The sequence below is a fragment of the Nothobranchius furzeri genome, chromosome 9, assembly GCF_043380555.1.
Source record: "Nothobranchius furzeri strain GRZ-AD chromosome 9, NfurGRZ-RIMD1, whole genome shotgun sequence".
Taxonomy (NCBI): domain Eukaryota; kingdom Metazoa; phylum Chordata; class Actinopteri; order Cyprinodontiformes; family Nothobranchiidae; genus Nothobranchius; species Nothobranchius furzeri.
The window spans coordinates 31886945-31906810 of NC_091749.1; the positions used below are offsets into that span (position 1 = coordinate 31886945).

General features: G+C 43.9%; 1 protein-coding gene across 2 annotated transcripts in view; it reads right to left on the bottom strand.

The window, feature by feature from the left end:
• Nucleotides 1-4589, bottom strand: part of LOC107373463 (alpha-2Db adrenergic receptor) — a 30197-nt gene extending 25608 nt beyond the window's left edge. Inside the window, exons 1-2 of one of the 2 annotated variants that reach the window (XM_054732497.2) lie at nt 4018-4589; nt 3021-3387 (exon numbers count right to left, since the gene is read on the bottom strand). In XM_054732497.2, coding sequence (XP_054588472.1) covers nt 3021-3347 — 327 coding nt within the window. In that variant the 5' untranslated portion in view covers nt 3348-3387; nt 4018-4589. Of the gene's footprint in view, nt 1-3020; nt 3388-3685 lie in introns of both variants that reach the window. The other variant, XM_054732496.2, reaches the window with a different exon arrangement.
• Nucleotides 4590-19866: the final 15277 nt, after the last annotated feature.

Genomic DNA, 19866 nt, shown 5'->3' on the forward strand with positions numbered 1-19866 from the left:
CTGCCTTCGCCTGGAGTTGTTTACTAGACATGTCGTTCAGAACCCCCTGGCCTCTGCTCTCCACCGTCCGCCAGCCTCCCAGCATTCCTCCTGGATTTCTACTACTGTCACCTGCCCGCCTCCACCTCGTTCCACAGACCCAGCTACTTCCTCACTTCCAGACCTGACCTATTACACCCTCACCAGCCCCTGGTCTCTGACCATTCTGGTCCCTTCCTGTTCCCGTTTGGAGTAGCGTCCTTAGTTTCCCCTTATTGTTCTAAAATAAAAATTAATATTATTTTTGGTTACCTTATTCTCAATGTGTGATTCTTCATGTCTTGGGTCAGACAGCTCACCCAGAACATGACATCACTATATTAACTGACGAAATGTAAAAAAGAATTAAAGAAATTATGAGCCAGCGGATCAGAAATGCTCTGTTTTTTGCTTCTCACAGACTTTTCAATATCTTGCTGTGATGTGTTTTTAAGCTACATTCTGAGATGTTTTTATTTGATCAATAATGAGTCATTTGGAGGTTTATCCCCTCAAATCATTATGGATGTAATTGTCTGATTAACTGCATGGTGTTGCTTAACAGCAAGAAGTCTGTAGGTTTGAATCCCGGCCATAGCCTTTCTGCATGCAGTTAGCATGTTCTCCTCCACACACTCATGGGTTTTCTCTGAGTTTCCCTCCAAAAACATGCATGTCAGGTTAGACTCTAATTGTAGGTGTGAGTGAGTTTATCTGGTTATTTGTCTCTGTGTCCCTGTGATGGACTGAGACCTGTCCAGGGTGTCCCCCACCACTCACCCAATAACTGTTGGAGTCAGACACCAGCTCCCTGAGACCCTACCCAGCAATAAGAAAATTAGTGAGTGGGTTATCGTCTCACACTATGGCACTAAAGATCAAACAAACCATAAAACTTTTGATCATTTTTGGAAAACAAGAAAGTGGAATGTAAGTAACATTTAATTAGAGTGAGTCAGTAGATATTTGCAATTTAAATGTAACACTCGACCCTAAGAGTTAATTTATCCTTGATTCTTACCTATTTCTTTGGTTTTAACTATTTTACCTGTTTCAAACTAGCATCATTAGTCCATGTAGCTGAGTTGTTCCCCACTGTTTTAATCACTTGTGATGGATTAATGCAAATCAGAGCTACATGAAGGTGAGTGGTTGTTTCTTAGAATAACTGGCTTAATCTCTCTGAGGTTTTAATCTGAACAGTATTTACTTCCATAGTGTTCGTATAGCTGGAGCTCATTTCTTGTTAATCCTTTTTTTTTTTTTTTTTTTGGACTCACTCAGAGGAAACAAATCCTGCAGTGCCTCCCTCATCCACTAGGGGCTGGCTCCAGAAAGAAGCAAGTTCCTAGCCTGGCCTGCTAGACTCCTCCTCTGTTTAATTCTGCACAAAGAAAGGGTCTGGGAACTCTCCTGTTCAAGTAACCCCATCCCCTGAGAATTCTAACCGAGCCAATCAGCGCTGAGTAGCGTACGTCACACACCGCAACCCTGAGTTTCTCATAAACATGCCGACTGAAGCTGCGTTTGCTGCAGCTCTTTTCTGGTCTAAATGACTTGGAAACGTCTTTAAAACATCAAGGTGAAGTGCTAAAAGCCTTTCTTCTAAAGAAACAATGATTGCGCTTTTGCCAGACGCCATTTTTGTCTACAGCTAAAAAACTACAGCGTAGCCTGGTACAGTCAGCATTTCCATCTTTGTTTTGATTGGTTATTTTTGAGCTGGCTAGTCCCGCCCCTCATGTGCCTCTCTGTCAGTGAGTTACCAGACTCTTTCTCTGTGCAGAATTAAACAGAGGACGAGTCTGGCAGGCCAGGCCAGCAAGTTCCCATTGACTGCCATGTTACAAATAGCACCTTCACAGCAGAATGAAACAAGTTTAGACTGGTTCAAAAAGCATTTTAGCTGTAACAACTCTAAGGGGGAGATTTTTTGTAACTCATCCAGATGTAAGTAAAGCTTAAAATGATAAAAACATAAGGGTGTGTCCTTTTGATTGACAGTTGTCAGATGAGCCACCGGTGCTGATGCTAACAGTGTGTCCCGCTTGCCCCAGGGAAGGCCTCAGCCTCAGCCTTGCATAAAAAATGCAGCCTAGAAGGCTGAGGGTGGCAGAGTTGCTCAATCATGGTTTTCTGGCTAAAAGCACCTGCCAACCTCTGTTGGCTTCGATTAGCTCAGTTAGCTCATAGCTAAATTGGTTCAGAGTGTGATGGAAATCAATGTTCAGTCCCCACCTTCATGGAAGGGAGGAGATTCATGACACGGCCAAGATGGCGTTGATGGGAATCACCCACTGGACTTCAGTTCACCCCTAGGCCCAATTCCAATACTCACATTTCCACCATTCTGCCCTTCAATTGCGCGATCCTGACCAGGGGTGCGAGTGCTTAGGGTGTCCCGATTCTCAGGTGTGGAAGTTGGTCACACCCCTTTTGCATCCTTGATCCGCACCTGAAGGGTATTGCCCACAAACCATTGCTGCAGGAGAAAAGGCTCAAGTACCATTTTTGAAAATATATATTATCTAATGAAAGTTGTTAAATTTAGGATGATTAGTTAATGCTCTGAAACTTTTAGACAAAGCAGCAATTTTCAAACAAATGTTTGGTTGTTTGTTTCAAAGTTGTTAATAAAGGTTTATAAAAAAAAAATTATCACAGCGACCAGAATCCCGGCATGCATTGCGGTTGATGATGCAATGCTCCCCGTCTCAATTCTGCAATTATTTGCACACTTGTCTTCTACACACTCGAAGCCTTGCAGCACACTTTCTCCCAGTGCACTTTGCTGAAGACCGCAGAGCGCAGTGCAAGTATTGAGATTGGGCCCTAGAGAAGCCAAGTGATGGCGCAGAGGGTTCATCCATCTTAAGGCACAGTTTTTTATTGAAGGAATGTTTAAAACTGCTTTAATCCCTAAAGAAATATGAACCACTCCAGCATGAAGTACTGAAACCACCTGATATTTCCAGGCAGAATAATTAGAGAAGTCTCCTCACCTCATTTGCCAAGGAGAAGGGGATGACCAGCGTTGCCACCAGGATGTCTGCTGAAGCCAAAGACACCAGGAAGAGGTTTTGAGGTGCCCTCAGGGCTCGGCTGGTGAACACGGCCACCACAACCAGCACATTCCCAACCACGGTCCCCAGGATGATGACAGAGACCACCAGCACAATAAATACAGATGCCACCTGAGAGTGAGGAGGAAGAGAAGGGGGTCTGGATAGGGACGAAGACGTCTGGTTGACACTCTCCGCAGAAGAGTTTGGTTGGAAAGTGGCTGAAAATGTGGCAGCAACAGGAGTGGATTCATCTGAGAAGTCCATGCTGACGTTGTGATCCTCGAATATTTAACCTCCAGTTCATCTGATGCAGAAAGGATGCGTTTGTGCCGGGTGAAATAGAAAAAAGACAAAATAAATATGCTAAATTCTTTATGCAGACCTCAGAAAAGAGCATCAAGTAAACAAGTTTTGTAAAGAATCACATTTGCTCCCTCACAACAAAAATTACAGGTGCATCTGTCCAGTCTCTACCGCACAATGGCTTTGATCAAGGAACAATACATGATCCTACAGAATGAGCTGCCTGATGTCAGTCATCACGCCGATACACATTATGTCACTGGATGAACAATTTGCATTATTTGTTTTAAAAGTCATACCTTGAAATATCAAATCCATGCACATTGGAGCTCAGCGGTTGGCACACTGAGGAAAAGCCACAAGATTGGCCTAGTTTTTCCCAATGAGATGTAAAAAACAGACAAAAACAGGAAAACATATGGCTACATGCTCTAGTTGGAGCAAGGACAGAAATGCTATTTGGGATGCATGGTACCCTCATCCTGCTGCACTCCGAGGGAGATCAGTTTAGCAGGAAGAAGGCTCAAAAGTAGAGAAGAAATGACCAAAAAGCCTGAGTAAGAAGATGGGATTAAAAAAGAATGATGCAAAAATTAAAAAAAGGTGGGAGGAAAAGAAATGAGGGTCTCACTTTGGTGCGAGTTGATGCCGAGCTGAGTGACTCTGCTGCTGCTGCCTTCGCTGTTCAGTGATGCTCTGCTGTTGGAGGAGAGAAAGAGAGAGAGAGAGAGAGAGAGAGAGAGAGAGAGAGAGAGAGAGAGAGAGAGAGAGAGAGAGAGAGAGAGAGAGAGAGAGAGAGACTATTGGGAGAAGAGATGAAAGGAAAGAGTGAGAGATCCGTGAAGAGGAGCTGGAGAGAGGATGAGATTTTTGAGTGAGGAGAAAGATGAGTGGGATTCAAGAGCGAAGGGAAAACATGCTGGGAAGGAAAAGAAGAGGAAGAATGTGGATGAAGATAAAAGAATGGTGTTGGACAAGCAAAAATGTGGGAGGATGAGGAGAAAGGGAGAGGAATGATGGTGGGATAGAGATGGAGAAAAGAGCAATGAGAAGAGGACTAAAGTGATAAGAAGATGGATGGGTGGAAGGAAGGAAGGAAGGAAGGAAGGAAGGAAGGAAGGAAGGGAGGAAGGAAGGAAGGAAGGAAGGAAGGAAGGAGGGAGGGAGGGAGGGAGGACGGAAGGAAGGAAGGAAGGAAGGAAGGAAGGAAAAACTGAAAATAAAGAATTGGGACAGAAAAAAGGAGGATTAGAAGATTAAAATGAGGAGAAAAAAGGTGGAAAGAAAACAAAACGACGAGCCAATGAATAAGAAAACTCTTTGAATCAGGAGAGAAATATAAAACTAAAGGATGAAAAGTCATGCATGAAGGAGAAGATGAAAAAAACATCAGGTTTATGGAAGAAAGAGAGAAGATGAACACGGGCATAACAAAAAGTAGGATAGAGGGAGGACAAGATGATAAGGAAGAAATAAGGGATGAGGCATAAAGGAGGGATGATGTGCTTGGGTGAGAAGAAATAAGGAAACGAGAATGGAGAGGAGGAAAGAGGATGAATGATCAAAGAGGGGAGGAAAAGAGAAGAAAATGGCTGAACAAGGAATTTGAAGAGAAGAGGATGGAACTGCAGTGAAGAGCGGATGAGCAGGAAGGAGGAGAGGGTTGAGAGAGATGAAATAAAGCTCTGTATGCAATTCAGCTTGAGAGCGATCTTCAATCAATTCCCATTTGTGTGGAGGTGAGCGGAGCCTTTTATTTAATCACTCACTGATGCTCTTAATTTAGTCGCCTGGCTCTGAGCTCTGACATGTGGGCAGATCAGCCACATCTCACCTGCGATGAGGTTTCTCTTCTCTCTGAACGCAGCCCACAACTGTCACAGTCCCACACGGCTTTCTGTCTGTCAGGTGGACCACCTCTCAGGTCAGGCCCAGTGACGCCGAGCGGCGTGTGAATCCAGGTGGGTGAGTAGTCCCACGGCGCCTGTGGGCACACTTAACAGATCAGCTTGTTTTCTCACTCTTGCTGATGGCTTGGATCAGCATCAACAAGACTCCTCGGGGAGCGTTAACGTCAGGCGTGTTTGCAGCCATTTATCCAAACTAACAAGCCTCGAGGGCTGCAGGTCAGCAGGGATCATTTCTCTTGATGCTGGAAAATCAAATGTCACCACAGATGAGTGTGGTAAAATTTTAATAAAATATGTTGGGAAAATGGAGCCCATGTTTCCCTGGAGAGCCTTCTCTAGAGACTCAGTTTCTGATAATCTTCTTTTAGCCAAATGAGAAACGGTTGTTAGAAACATCATCTCTGTCTCAGAAAAAATGTGATCAATAACAAAACAGAGTGGTTTCTATGCATGCAGGTAAACAGAAACAAAGGGAAGTATCATCATGTTTTACACTGTTACTGTCCTAACCTCAACAAGTTTGTGTTCCCTTTATCTTCACCGCTGCGATAGACCAGGTATCAGAACATGAATGCACCTTGGTCCCGGTCCAAACAAGAGGGGGCGACTCTACTGAGGATGATGAGATGATACAGTTCTTCTTATCCTTATGGTCAGAATAGACCCAACTGCTTTCATTTTAAAACAAATCCAGCCTTCTAAATTTCTCAGCAGTTCAAGTAACCCTCTTCTTAGAAACGTTCACACAGTCAACAGTCTAGTATTATTGAGGTATTTTAGTAGGAACATTAAATCATTCCAGTCAGATCTGACCTGGGTGCATCAGAAGTGATGTCAATAACCATCTTACACAAAGTTGGTAATGATGAATGAAAATGTTAAGGCAAATCTTTGCACAGCGCACTAAAACTTTTTGAAACGTTGAAAATACGCTTTGCTCATGACTGCATGAGTATTAGCCGTTAGCTCGCTGGTTGTTTACAGAGCAACACACAGAAATAGATCATTACACCGATACATATTAGCTAAATGAGTATTTGAACATGCAGCAGTAAAGTAAGAACTATCTGAATCAACTGCTAAGACCTAGAAAGTGCCCTATTTGGTTACATGGGAGGGCGAGGCTTACAACCTCAGTCAGCCACGACTGGGAACAGTTGTCCTGGATTCAACTTCCGGGTCCTGGTTGAACCGATGGTATATTTCATTGCATTCTTATGCAGTGACAATAAAAGTTTTTTTGATTTCTGATTCTGAACATCTAGCAGATGTAGAAACCCATTGAAAAAGATTGTTTTCATCGGGTAGCTGCACACATCCACACTAGCTGGAGGGCAAGAACCCCATCTCCTGCCATTACCCAGAGTTGTATCTCAGCGATTTAAGCTAACAATGTAAAACCTAGGGATTTAGATATCACTATAGATGATCTAACACATCTTTGTGAAGATGAACAAAACAATAAACATCTCTAAGCTAACGGCGTTTAGCATATAGCTTCCAGATCCATTTGAAACAGCTAACAAGCCACGTCTGGACTTCTCACAGCTGAACCGAAGGTGTAATCAGATCTCTTCTACGTTTTGTGGGTTAATGCTTAGTGATCGCCATGACACCATTCATCTTTCGAGATTAACGGATGCTTTGTTTATTCTGATGAGCAACGTAAACAGAAGCACAGACATTAGCGGCTGCCTGCTCCAATTACACTGTTGCAAGTTCCTGCAGGTCAAAAACTGTGGCAAGAAACGAGGTCCACAGAAGGGACGCAGAGATAACGGAACAGAACTTGCTTCTGCGAGTAAAACTGGGCAGAAGGTGAAGAAGTGTCCGACCCAGCCATCAGCAGAAGAGGTGGGACAAAAGGAACCGACAGAAAAAGACACGCTCGCGACATGGCGCCCAACGGATGGGGGCAAGAGTGAAGGTCAAATATTAGATAACGGACTCACCGAAGTAGAACTGTTTTCTAGGCTGATAAAAGCTTGCGCACTATGGACCTAATACGCTTATAACCTTGGAGTAGAGTGAAAACCGCACCAGTTTCTCGAAAAAGAAAGAAACAGGGAGTACGGACGACTAACTTAAAAGAAAAGGTATGAAGAAATTACGGCTTTCCGACGCAAGAAAAGCCAAGGATAAACTAGACAATAAATAAATAAAAATAAAGAATAAGAATAAAAAATAAGACGTAGAAAGCAAATAAATGAATAAAAATAAGAAAAACTCTTAACCAGCCATGGCATATAGATCTTTAACAGTAAAACCGGAGAATATTCTCCTTAACGTGAGATTTGTAACCGGAGAGATAGCCACATATCAAGGCGAACCGCAGGGCATTTTAGCAGTGTCTTGTAATCAAAACTTTCAGAATGAAGCAGGAACAGCTCGAGCAGCGGCTGAGCGCTGTCCGAATGCTGAAACCCAAGTGAGAAGTGCTCATGTTTTTCCGTTAGTGGGAGATTTGGTGCTTTTGGGAGAACAGCGCAGCAACCCCGCTTTCAGTCAAGTAGCATGGTGCTGTTGGGAAAACCCCACAAGTCTCACAAGAGAAGAACAGTATGAGATTCTTTTGGGATTGCTGGAGCAACTCCCAGCTGGACCGGAAGCTTTAGTCCTGACTCCATTCGGAGTCGGACAGTTCCGATGTGACCCAGGAGCTATGTACTCTACGATGGCCGAGTTCATGGTTCAACAGGTTAGTGGTAGAATAATATACTTCTTATCTAGAAGCAAAAATGAGGCAATTGAAATGAGACAGGCGTTATGCAACCGACTGGGAGTCACGGAGCTCCAAGCGGAAATGTACCGAAGGAGAGCTGCGGTTGAAATCTCGTCCTCATAGGATGAGGATCCACCAGTGCCGAGCGTGCCTCCGTTATATCCAGCGCTCCGTGAAGAATTCCCCATCAGCCCCGGTTCCGAGAACAGATTCCCTGCACCCCCACCGAATCCCCCTGACTCGGTTCGGCCAGCACAGTGGAACCTGTTTCTCCATGCACAAACCCCTTCTCAGGTGCCCATGAGAGGCGTGGGGAGATCGCCCACTGAACAGCATGTTGCAGTGTGGGAGAAGGACGAGACCGTTAGGGGCTGAAAGGACTCCAAACCCAATTCCTTTTACCCCGTTAGAAACGCATAGTCCCGCGGCTCCCCAGAACCATGTCATGATAGGTCAAGAGCCGGTGATAATTCTGTCAGGCGAGAAAATAGATGCGGAGCTCCGAGAGGAAGATGTGTTGATCTTTCTGAAAGATCCACAAAGCTCTGCCGGAACCACATCCTCACTGAACTCTCTGAGGAGACTCCTAGGAGGAGAAGGTAGAAGCTCCATGATCCCGCTGGTAGATCGTAATTACGAGGCAGGAGAAATTACTACTCTCTTAGACAAGCAATTAGGGAATCTGGAAAGTCGTGTCAGCGCTATTTCCATAATTAACGTAGACCCCTATAACCCTGACACCACGTTTTACCAAGCTTGTGAGCGGGTAGTGTCAGAAGCCTTGGATTCAGGAGTGCGACAGCTAGTGCTGAAGCTCTGTGTGCTGAGGTATGTTAGGTTTTAATAAATACCTCTATGCTATTCTTTTTATTATTATGCGCAAGCATCTTTAACCTTGTCAAGATGTTATAGCCATTTCATAACTGGTGCAAGCTTGTTATGAGGGTTTTGCTGTAGAGCCATGCCAGCAGGTGTTGTGATGGGATCCTTATTACAGCTTGTGCGGATTTATTTTTCCTATGATATACAGGCATTTGTGCAGTTATGCAGTTACTATTCAGTTCACGGAGTGGGTGCTCTAATTCATGTGGGACATATTTTTGTTTCTTCTAGATGGACCCGACCCTGCAGTGTATATTATAGGGACTAATCCCGGCTGCAGGTCAACCAGTCCTTTTCTCTCGAGACGGCACATCTTATCTGTGCACTGTGAACCTCAGAGAAGGAGACTTGGGTCCGACTTAGACAATCGGCCTTCAATGTGAGCATTCTGCAATGAATGAACGCTGCAAGTCTTGCAGGTTTATTCAGTACATCCAGACCAAATGGAAACGGTACTCCAGCGGCAGACTGGTCAGGAAGCTGACGTACTAATCCTGACTTCACCTGATATCCAAGAACTGTTCAAAGGAGGCCACGAGGAGGAGCTGGGAACAGCGACTTCAGCACGTGTGGCTGACATTGAGGCGGATTTGGACAAATCCTGCCAAGAAGAGGAGGTTGTCTCAGCAATGAGCACAACTTCAAATCATGACCCGAACCCTGATGTAATGAATTTAGTCCCTATGATTTGTCTTGATAGAGCGCAAGCAGACCTGCACCCCTCTGTTCAGAAAGCCCCCAGGGGAGAGCTGAAATGGAGGATTATGTTCCATAAGGGATGTTATTTTATAGGTCAAAGTAAGCTTTTGGATTGCTTCCAATTTATGAATATGTTGTCTGTAAAGACTGAATGGTTTGGCCCTGACATCAGAGTGTCTTTTGGGACAGCCCCTCTGTTAGACATGAGAAATGATCTTTTGGTTTTCAGCGCAAGCTTCCCACCGGAAATGCTGGGCAAACTCCCGTCTGGAGAGTATCAGGTCTTGGACCTCTCCTTGTTCTTCCTGGGAGAAGATGTCCCAGATGGAAGAAGGAAGTTTAAGGGTTATGTGACAACCCGCAAGGGGACCCTGTGTATGCCAGTTGCTGATGATGGCATTATGATGAGAAGAAGGATCGATGTGGAGGCCACGGTTCAATCTCTGAGCATTCAGGCACACTTGGGTGAGATGGATGCCCGCTACCTGAAAGCTTGTGTGTCTGCTCTGGAGTTCTATGGTCCTCTGCCCAAGTTTGACTCGCATGGGGGATGTTGCAAGTTCCCGCAGGTCAAAAACTGTGGCAAGAAACGAGGTCCACAGAAGGGACGCAGAGGTAACGGAACAGAACTTGCTTCTGCGAGTAAAATTGGGCAGAAGGTGAAGAAGTGTCCGACCCAGCCATCAGCAGAAGAGGTGGGACAAAAGGAACCGACAGAAAAAGACACGCTCGTGACAACACAGCACATTTAGCGTAAATTTTATAACAACCATTACTGTGGGTCACACTCAGAACTACACATCACACCGATGTCACTTTCATACACATTTGTTTCTCAGGACTGATCAGCAGCACTATACTCAGTTGGTACTCCCCGGCTCTTCGTTCCCCGGTCGTGCATAATTATATAATAAAAGCATGCAAGTCATTAGATGTTTATAACTTGTTTGTTTCTGGACATGTGGGGCAGATATATTACTTTTTTATTATTTCACAAGACTTTGTTTGCCACGATGTGGATGGTTTATCCACTAGAATTGGCCATTTTCATTGCCTTCAGCTTATTTTATCAGCTGGAAACCTGTAATATGTAACTTTACCATCCTTCTTTTGTCTACTTGTGCAGCCTACAGCTGTACATGTGTTAACCATGCTGACAGATTAATTTCACTGCTATTTGGATCTGTTTACTGACAACTAACAAATAAACACAATTGTGGTCAACGGTGGGGGGGCAGTGATTCGGGTGCGTGACGTCACGCTTCATTGGGTCTACACCAACAACTTGAAACTTTTGACAAGTGTTTGAAATTTTTGTTAATTTATCTTAACTATTTTAAAACTACAGATGATCTAATTTACATTTGATAGAATTTTGAGAAAAGCGCTGCGTGGTGTAGGTAGCGCAGTTTCGCAGCAAGGTTGCAGGTTTGAATCTTGGCTGTAGCCTTTTTGCACAGGCTTAACTTGTTCATGCATGCATGCGTCATTTTCTTCGAGTACTTTGGTTTCCTCCTACAGACTAATCAACATGTCAGGTTGATTGGAGACTGAATCGTCCTTATGTGTGAGTGAGTGTTTGTCTCTCTGTGTCCCTGTGATTGACTGGAGACCTGTCTGGTGTGTTGCCTCTGATGTTCAAGTCCAGGCACTCAGGACTGACCCTGAGAATTTCTCTGCTATGAAGCAGCTCTAACACAGCAAAGACCTGTGAAATGGGAGAACTAGCGGCTCTGTTTTCAGCAGCAGATGATTTCTCTGTTTTAGCCGTGGAGAGTGGGATTGTGTGTGTTTGAGCATCGTGTCACTCTTTGCAACAGTCTGGCTCCATCATGTGTTCTTAATAGCCCCTGGACGACTCAGTGGAATACAATCCATGGGGCTTCAAAACTGCCTTCATTAATAATGAATTAAAGGCTTTGGCTTTCTAATTAGGTTTGTTTACCACTGCAGGTTTTTCCTTTGTACCGTATAGCTCTCATAACTGCTAAATGACAAACCGATCTGATTTATTACCCATAATTATCTTATCAAGGAGAATGTGTTTGCTAATAATTGCCTACTTACACAGCCAGCAGACAACATAAGCCTCTATTCAGAGGCTGTTTTTGGACACCTGATCAATCTTAATCCAATAATCACTCTCCTGTTTCCATCTGATTATTTGGCTGCTTGTCACGCTTTTAGTTTTCTGCCTGAAGCTGTTTTACTTTTTCTGAGCCTTAACACCCTAAATGGCCTAAATTGATTTGGAAAAAGTGTAAAATTACAAAATGATATTGATTCAAAATAGGTTTAGGTTCATAACAGGGCTGTTAAACCCTGAGCTTGTCATGTTCTGTGTCCTGTCCATGTCATCCTATGTACCATATCCCCTCTCTCTTGTCTCCCACTAGGCCTACTCATTTTAGTTCTCCATGTCCCCCAGTGAATCTTATTTTGCCCCATTAATTTGCATTATCTTCCCTTCCCAGTTTTAGTTATTTTGTAATTATTTTAGTCCTCCTCTTCATATGTCCTTCACCCTTGACCCCTGTGTTCTCTTGGATGTGTTTCCTGTCCCCTGAGATCAAAGGTCACCAACTCCAGTCCTCGAGGCCTACCATCCTGCATATGTTAGCTGTTTCTTTGCTTCTACACACCTGTTTGAAATGAATGAGTAATTAACAGGCCTGTGCAGAGTTGAGGAGAGGATTAAATTACTCTGTTCAGTTGTGGAACAGGAAACACAGAAAACTATCAGGATGGTGACGCTGGTGATCCTCGACTGGAGTGAGTTCGATGGTGGACCGGACCGGGTCGGGCGCAGGGGGAACGGTTTGGGCTGACTTCGAGGGTTGTTTGTGTGGTTGGCCGACGGCCTGTAGAGGCCCTGTAAGACAGTGGCCCGGCTTTGCTTTGGTGCAGCCTTGCTTGTTGCGGAAAATAGGGAGGAAGGGGGCGAGTAGGGCTGGAGCGGCGGTTCAGCCGGTGGGTGCAGCAAAAAGGGACCGTGGGAGCGGCAGTGATGTGTCATATTGTGACTAGGATGCTCAGCTAAAGCCACAGAGGCTGGGAGAGGATGGCTTTGTGATGTGTGTCAGGGTGGTAGGAGGTATGCGTTTTGCTACCTCTAACCCATTGGCGGTGTCCCGGGAGCTGAGTGCCTTGTTAGGGGATGTGTTGGACGCTACCGTGGTGTTCAGTGGGCTGTAGGTGGTGGTGTGCCGGACTAAGTCCCAGTGCCACAAAGCGCTGCGGCTTGAGAAGTTTATGGGGGTGGACGATGTGGTTTCGGAGTCGAGGTCTGATTGTGTGATTAAGGGTGTGGTGTACGGCATTTCCAACGAGGTCTCTGAGTCTGAGGTGTTTGGTTCCCTGGGTGGGGCGGCGGTGGTGGCTGTTCGGCATCTGGGGTTTAACGTACGTGGGTCCACGCCGCTGCTGATGACTTTCAACGCGGTGGAGCTTCCTGCTCGTGTCCAGTTGGGCTTCCTAAGTTTTACGGTGAGGGCGTACGGGGAACCTCCTCTGAGGTGTTTTAGGTGTCAAGGCTATAGTAATCTGGTCAGTGCCTGTTTGGTGGGGGTGCGTTGTCGGAGGTGTGGGGGTGACCTTGACGGCAAGAGTTGTGATTTACCGCTCCGATATTGTAATTGTGGTGGGAACAGTCAATCAGCTTTTAGGGGCTGTGTGGCGTATAGAGGGGCGGTGGAGGTGGGGAAGGTTCAGGCTGAGCACAAGGTGTCATATGCTGAAGCGGTGCGTCGTATGGGGGTGCGGAATAGTGATGCGTCCGGGCCTTGTAATGTGCCTTTGTCAACTGGTGGTGGGGATGTGGGTGTGGGTGTGTGTGTGGTAGTTTTAAGGGATAAAAGGAAGTCTTTGGCGTTTCTGGTTGAGGCCTTGTGGAGGGTGAAGAATGGAACGTCCAACTAGTCGGATGTAGTTTGCGAGGTGACAGCTGTGGCGGGGGCCTTCTTGGGTTTTTCTGACATGTCCCCAAAGGAGGTTTGGGGTGCAACATGTTTGCGGGGTGTTGGGGGTTCTGGGTCTGCTGTGCATTGTGGGACACCCTTGGTGGAGGGCGTTGATGGCAGGGGTGGGAGTGTGGAGTGAGCCTCCATGTGGGGTTGTGTGTTTTCACTGGGGTGTGCGCTGGTTGTGGGTTTTGCTGATGGTGGTTCTGTGGGAACACGGAGTGGGATGGTTCATGTTCCTGTTGTGTGCAGTGTGTTGTGCTGGCTCAGTGTATTGGCTGGTGTGGCAGCAATATGCCTTATGGGCGTCCAGCCTGCCTATTTTAGTGAAGAAGAAGAAGAAGAAGAAGAAGACTGAAGTAGATTAATTCAGCCCTAGTCATCCCTTACCACAGTTACATTTAGCAACTCTCCTTCCCTTCGTTGTTTTCCTTCTTTTCTTTGATAAATGTATTTCTAAGTCATTCCTTGCTCATGGTTTCGTTTACTCCCTCAGCCTTCTAAGGTCAGCATAGCTATATTTTCTATTTGTTGTGTTCTGTTTCCCAGAGTCCCGCTCCGTGTTTTACTTGTGTCTTTAGGCAGCATTATTTAGCTTTTCCTCTTTAGTGTATCCTGTCAGCATTTAGTTCTTCTAATGTTTCGGTGTCTTATTGTTTTACCTGGTTCAGTCCTTTTGTGTTATATTTCCTTCCGTTCCTCAGATTATCACTCACATCTGCTCAACAAGTAATCATCACACCTGTTCCCTGTTTCCTCATCACCTCCTCAGCAGCATTTAAACTCGGTCCCAGTAGCGGTTTTAGGCACGGGCAGACAGGGCAGTTGCCCGGGGCGGCATTTTTTCATGACACAAAAGGGGCGCACAAGCGCGGAGTAAAAAAAAAAAAAAAGGAAATCTGCGCCGCACTGAGGTTTTCTATTATCTGTCATATGACAGTGTCTGGATTGGAAACAGCAAGTTGGCGCCCCCTGCAGCTGCAGGCGCTCCGTGCTCCGTGTGTCTATGAAGAACAGGAAGGGGAGGGGTGCGGCGGGGGAATTCACCTCTGCGTCTTTCCCAAATAAATGAGCGGGTAGGGGCTGAATCAACTGTATTAACATGGCTAAAGTCAATCACATCTTAACGTTCTTCCATATTTCATTCATAATATCATAAACACAGGCCTATCATTCTTTCAGGTTTCTCTGAATTGTGTGAAATGGCCGAATAAAAAAAGGAAAAACAAAACGATTTTGTGGTCACCCCCCCCCCCCATCAAGGTCAAATTGTTTAGTCCTGACTAAAGGAAACTTATTGAGTCAAGAGCCAAACAGAAGAGATGAACATAAAAAAGCTAAAACCACCAGGTGCCCCATTCAGGGGGAAAAAAAGAAAAAAGAGGAGAAAGATAAAGGCAAGTAGCTCTCATGATGCATGTTTTCAATTTTTTGAACCAGTTAACTGGAATTTTAACGGTTAAATTTGGTCAACTAATTGCTAACAGAGCTAATAGGGCTGAAATATTGAAACGAATATTCAAATGGTTCGAAAAAAGTCCTTGAATCGTTTTTTACTGATTCAAACTAGGATTTGTTAAATGCTCACTGCAGCCCGTGGCCTGCCTGAACAACAACAAACACATGTTGATCATGTTCACATAATAATAAATAAAACAATTCTACAAGCAGAAGAAAACACCCCAGTCACCACTAACTATCCTGTTTATTTATTGCAGATGGCTGCACTGATTATTTTTTACATGATTTGTTCTGTAAAAGTTGGCATTTTTGGTAGTCTACAGTTTTTTATGTCAGTTTAAATTACAATTTCAGGGGCAATTCTAAAATATTATGGATCATGATAAAGATCTATTGGAGATCTACCCCAACTTTTGGACTGCTCTGCCAGTCACTGTGGCTCAAGCTGAGAGGAGCTTTTCAAAACTTGATCAAGTCATGCCTGAGGTCACCTATGTTTCAGGGGCGGCTCACTAACCTGGCTCTGATTAGTATCAATCACTCAGTAGGGAAGCAGATTTCATGTGATGACATTATTGATGATGTTGCATCAAGGTTAGGTTTTAATTTTAGTTTGTGTTTTCTATTCTAAGTGCAGTGCTGTAGTGATTATCTTTAGTTTGTTATGTGTGAAATATTTTTGCTATTTAGAATATTTATTATCTATTATGTTCATATATTCTTAATATTTAGTTATTGTTTGTTTTTGTATAGTTGATTCTATATATTTTGATACAGTATATAATGTATAGTGCTTTACATTCTGACAACTTCATAGTAATTAATGTAAATATGTGCAACTTAGAAAAATGAATGTTCAGTAGTCGTTCTAATAAAACATGCCTGTTTGTAGAAAACATGCGTGTGTTCATGCAGGTGGGGTGGTGGTGGTGGTGGTGGTGGTGGGGGGGGGGGCGCTCAAAGGGGGCCTCGCCCGGGGAGTAATTCGATGTAGAACCGCCACTGCTCGGTCCTGTTCATGTTTTCCTGTTGGTTCCTTGTATGTGATTGCTCCTCATGTTTTTGTCCACCTGTTCCTGCACCGGCTCCAGGCCACGTCTTTAAAAACACTTTTCATGTTTTTGAAACCTTACCTGACAGCTTCCTGGATATTGTTGCATTTGGGATCCTACATCCACTTCCACCTAATGACAGAGCCTATGTGTTGTGTTGATACTATACCCAAGTTTAGTAAATCCTGTTTGCATTAACTGTTGTATAAATAATGACATATATTTTTACTAGTCCTCCTGAAGTGGGCAATAACGTAAGATTGTCTGATTATGAGTAGAAGTAACTGATTCTGTGAATCAGAAATTCAGGGACAGTCAGCATCGCACTCAAAGACTCATGAGTTGAACTTTCTGTGGAAAGAGAAAAAGAAGTGAGGCCCCTTCATCTATCTGCAGATCTTCAGCTCAAAGGACTGGGCTGAGAACACTCAGAAAAATCTCAGTAATGCCTGGAGGTTATCTTATTGCTATAATAAAATAACAATTGCAGCTGCTCTGGAACCTCTTCATCCATGCATACATAATGAAGGGAATAAAAGATGGGTGCCTGCCAGAAATGTTAAGTGATCTTGATCAGAAGATCTACAGATTTTCTGAGTCTGCTTAATGTTGTTTTTGTTGTTGTTGTTGTTGTTTACTTTATTCCACTCAGTCTGAGCTGTTTGTACCTGGACATTTTCAGAGGAAAGTTCTCAACACTGACCTGTGAATCATATAAAAAGGTTGCAGTAACTCAAGGGATGAAGCAAACTAAATAGGTGTGACTAGATCATGTAGGAAGTAGAGAAAGATAAATTGTTTTGGGTTAATAGTATTTATTTTGGAGAAGAAGGGGAATGAAATTTATATTTCTTTTCTTTCCTTTTTGGATGTGTTTGAATTCACGTTGTCCTTTGCTTAATATAGTTGTCTTCTATATTTTTCTGTTATTAGCTGCACTATGATGCTATTTGTTATTTTAAACTAAGAAGTGGATATGTATATAATACATACAAAAAAATGTATTACTACTGGATCTACTGCTAGAGTTTTGTGAGCACCAAACAGACAACAGACAAGGAATAAATGCCTTGTAAGTCATGGCCTGGGGGAAAAAAGACTGGTGCACCAGTTTTAGAAATTAGAAAATTTCCTCAACAGAGGAGAGCATCAGACAGCAGAATTTGGACTCTTATTTCCTGATATTTGGGCATTTTGTTTTGGATTAGATAACAGCGACACGACTTTACCATTGATTCTGTTTGCTCTGCAACATTGATGTTTTATATCCACAAACAACACAAGCCTGGAGGAGTTCTGCTGTGTGGTGGAGTTGCTAATGCTAACATTAGCTTCTACTAGCCGAGACGTTCTCCGTGTTTCCTGGATGCTAAAACAACAATAGGAAGTCTAATTCACGGCCATCTACTTCCGGACCACGGGTCCCCGGAAGAACAAAAAAATTATTGCAAGTCAAAACCGTGTTGGGGCTAAAAAACGCTATTTTATAATTCCGTTGGTTATGTGCCATGGATTTCACATACAGTATGCCATCCATCCATTCATCCATCCATTCATCCATCCGTTCATCCATCTGTTCATCCATCCATCCATTCATCCATCCATTCTCTTCTGCTTATTCGGATTTTGGTCATGGGGGCAACAGCCTATGTTGAGAGGCCCAGACTTCCCTCTCCCATCTTTTTTAGCCCCATTTACCTGCATTAAATTTTTTATTCTTCCAAGGACCCATGAGCCAACCAGAAAGGGAGGAGACTTTGGCTCCCTATAGCAAGCCACGTTGTAAAGCCTGGTTTATGCTTCTCCGTCAGCTCCGCAAGGGACAGACACGCACGGATTGATGGAAGCGTTTTGCTCTCATGCTTCTCCGTCTCCTGGAGAACATTGCAAAGCAATTGCCCGGCAGGACAACAGAGGGCGTAGCGCTGTTCTGTGGTATCCTGTCATGTATCGGTCCAAGATAGTGTATTTATTTTTAGTTTTTTCGTGAGGTATTCTTCAAGCTTCTCCATGTCTGCCGCTTGTTCCTCGGCTCTCTTTATATTTTTGAGGCCACAATGGCGGCGCTGTAAACAACAGTGGCGTCCTGACCAATCACAAGCTTGCGTTGTCTGTCTCGACTGACGAATGTTTGGAAAAGAGAGCTCGACTCCGTCCGTCCTTGCGGAGCTCTTTGGCAGGCAATCAAGGACGTTGCGTGTCTCCGTACTGACGCAGACGGAGAAGCATGAATCAGGCTTAAGGCAAGATGGGTGAATCCATGAATGACAATGTAAGAGACAGTGTGACACAGATCTGTCAGGCATTTTCTGGAGTCAGAACCCAGACAGAGACAATAGAATCATAACAATCACATTCTCTCCTTCCAAGGTCCCCTTTACTTCTCGATTCACAGAAGATCAGAAGAAAAGAAGATTTTTATAATTAAAGATAATCATTAAATAAACTTTTGTTATTGCTACTTATAGTAATTATAAAACAATTAAATGTTCATTAATCAGTGCTTAATGATATGTTTAGTATGTTTACTTGACGAGGTCATAACATTTGCACTCACAAAGACAGAGTAAGTTAAGTTAATGCATTACACATAGTTAACCTTTTGCCCAGATTCATAGTCTCCAGATCAAAGAGGGTGGGTTTCTGAGATTCTTGGTAACATCTCTCAAACTTGTCAGCCCCTGATTAGCTGGCCAAATCACAATATCGATTACTTAAAACTAGGGATGCACCGATGGATCGGCATTTGATCGTAATCGGCCGATAGCGCCCCTATCGGTTTTGATCGGAATTTTCAAAATAGATCAAAGCAAACCGATCAGGTAGGGTTGTCACGGTAACCAGTGTAGCGTAAACCCCAGAAAAAAAAAAAGTTGACAATAATAATAACCGTCTTCTTTTTTAAAAAACTATACTATCTTGGTGGGTTTACCGTGGCTGCGGTGTAGGCGCGGTGACCCTTACCAGCCACCGTATCATCGGCTGAAGTTGCCGGCGGCACATGCACGCTTTGTTTACAACAAAACTTTCTTGAAGCTAAAGCTGAAATAATGGTCAAAGGAGGAGACGGCAGCGCTCAGGACATTTATTATCCCTCAAAGAAGACAAAGTGGGAATTACGGGCATGTTTTAGATATCTGAAGAATGCCGAGGGAGTTTATAGAAGACGGACGGACGGCTATCCTGTTTGCAGCGCGAGCAGAAAAAGTGTCTGTGAAAGGCAGCAACGCTTCAAATCTCATGACACATCTGATGACCATCACCCACAACTCTACAGTCAACGCAAGGCAAGCTAACGTTAGCGTTTTAGCTAAAATGCGTAATCTGAGGATTTGAGTTGAGGGAGAATGCAACAAGTCACTCTATAAAGCAGCCGCAGCGCTGCTACCTGCATATAAACCGTGTCACGGACACCCCCATGTTGAAATGACGCTATGCATTACGGGGCTCCCAGGGGCAGATAAGAGTTGGTCTCTCTCCGAGAATAATTATGAATTTAACAATGATTACTGCCTGATGACATTTTCCCACATCTGCAAAGCTCACTGGAAGGACACAAACCGAGGACAATACTTTCCTGATATAGGGTTTATTACTCAAGTAAGGGTAAAAAAGTATCTGATTAGAAGGCTACTGGAGTACTGAGTATCATCTGGTCTAATATATTTAAAATGATGACATCAAACAGACATAAAATAAGAAGTTATGGACAAATATTGGTATTTTAAAGGCTAAAGGGGAAAATGTAAACAAATAAACAACATAATTACAAAATAACTAATTTTAGGCTAAATT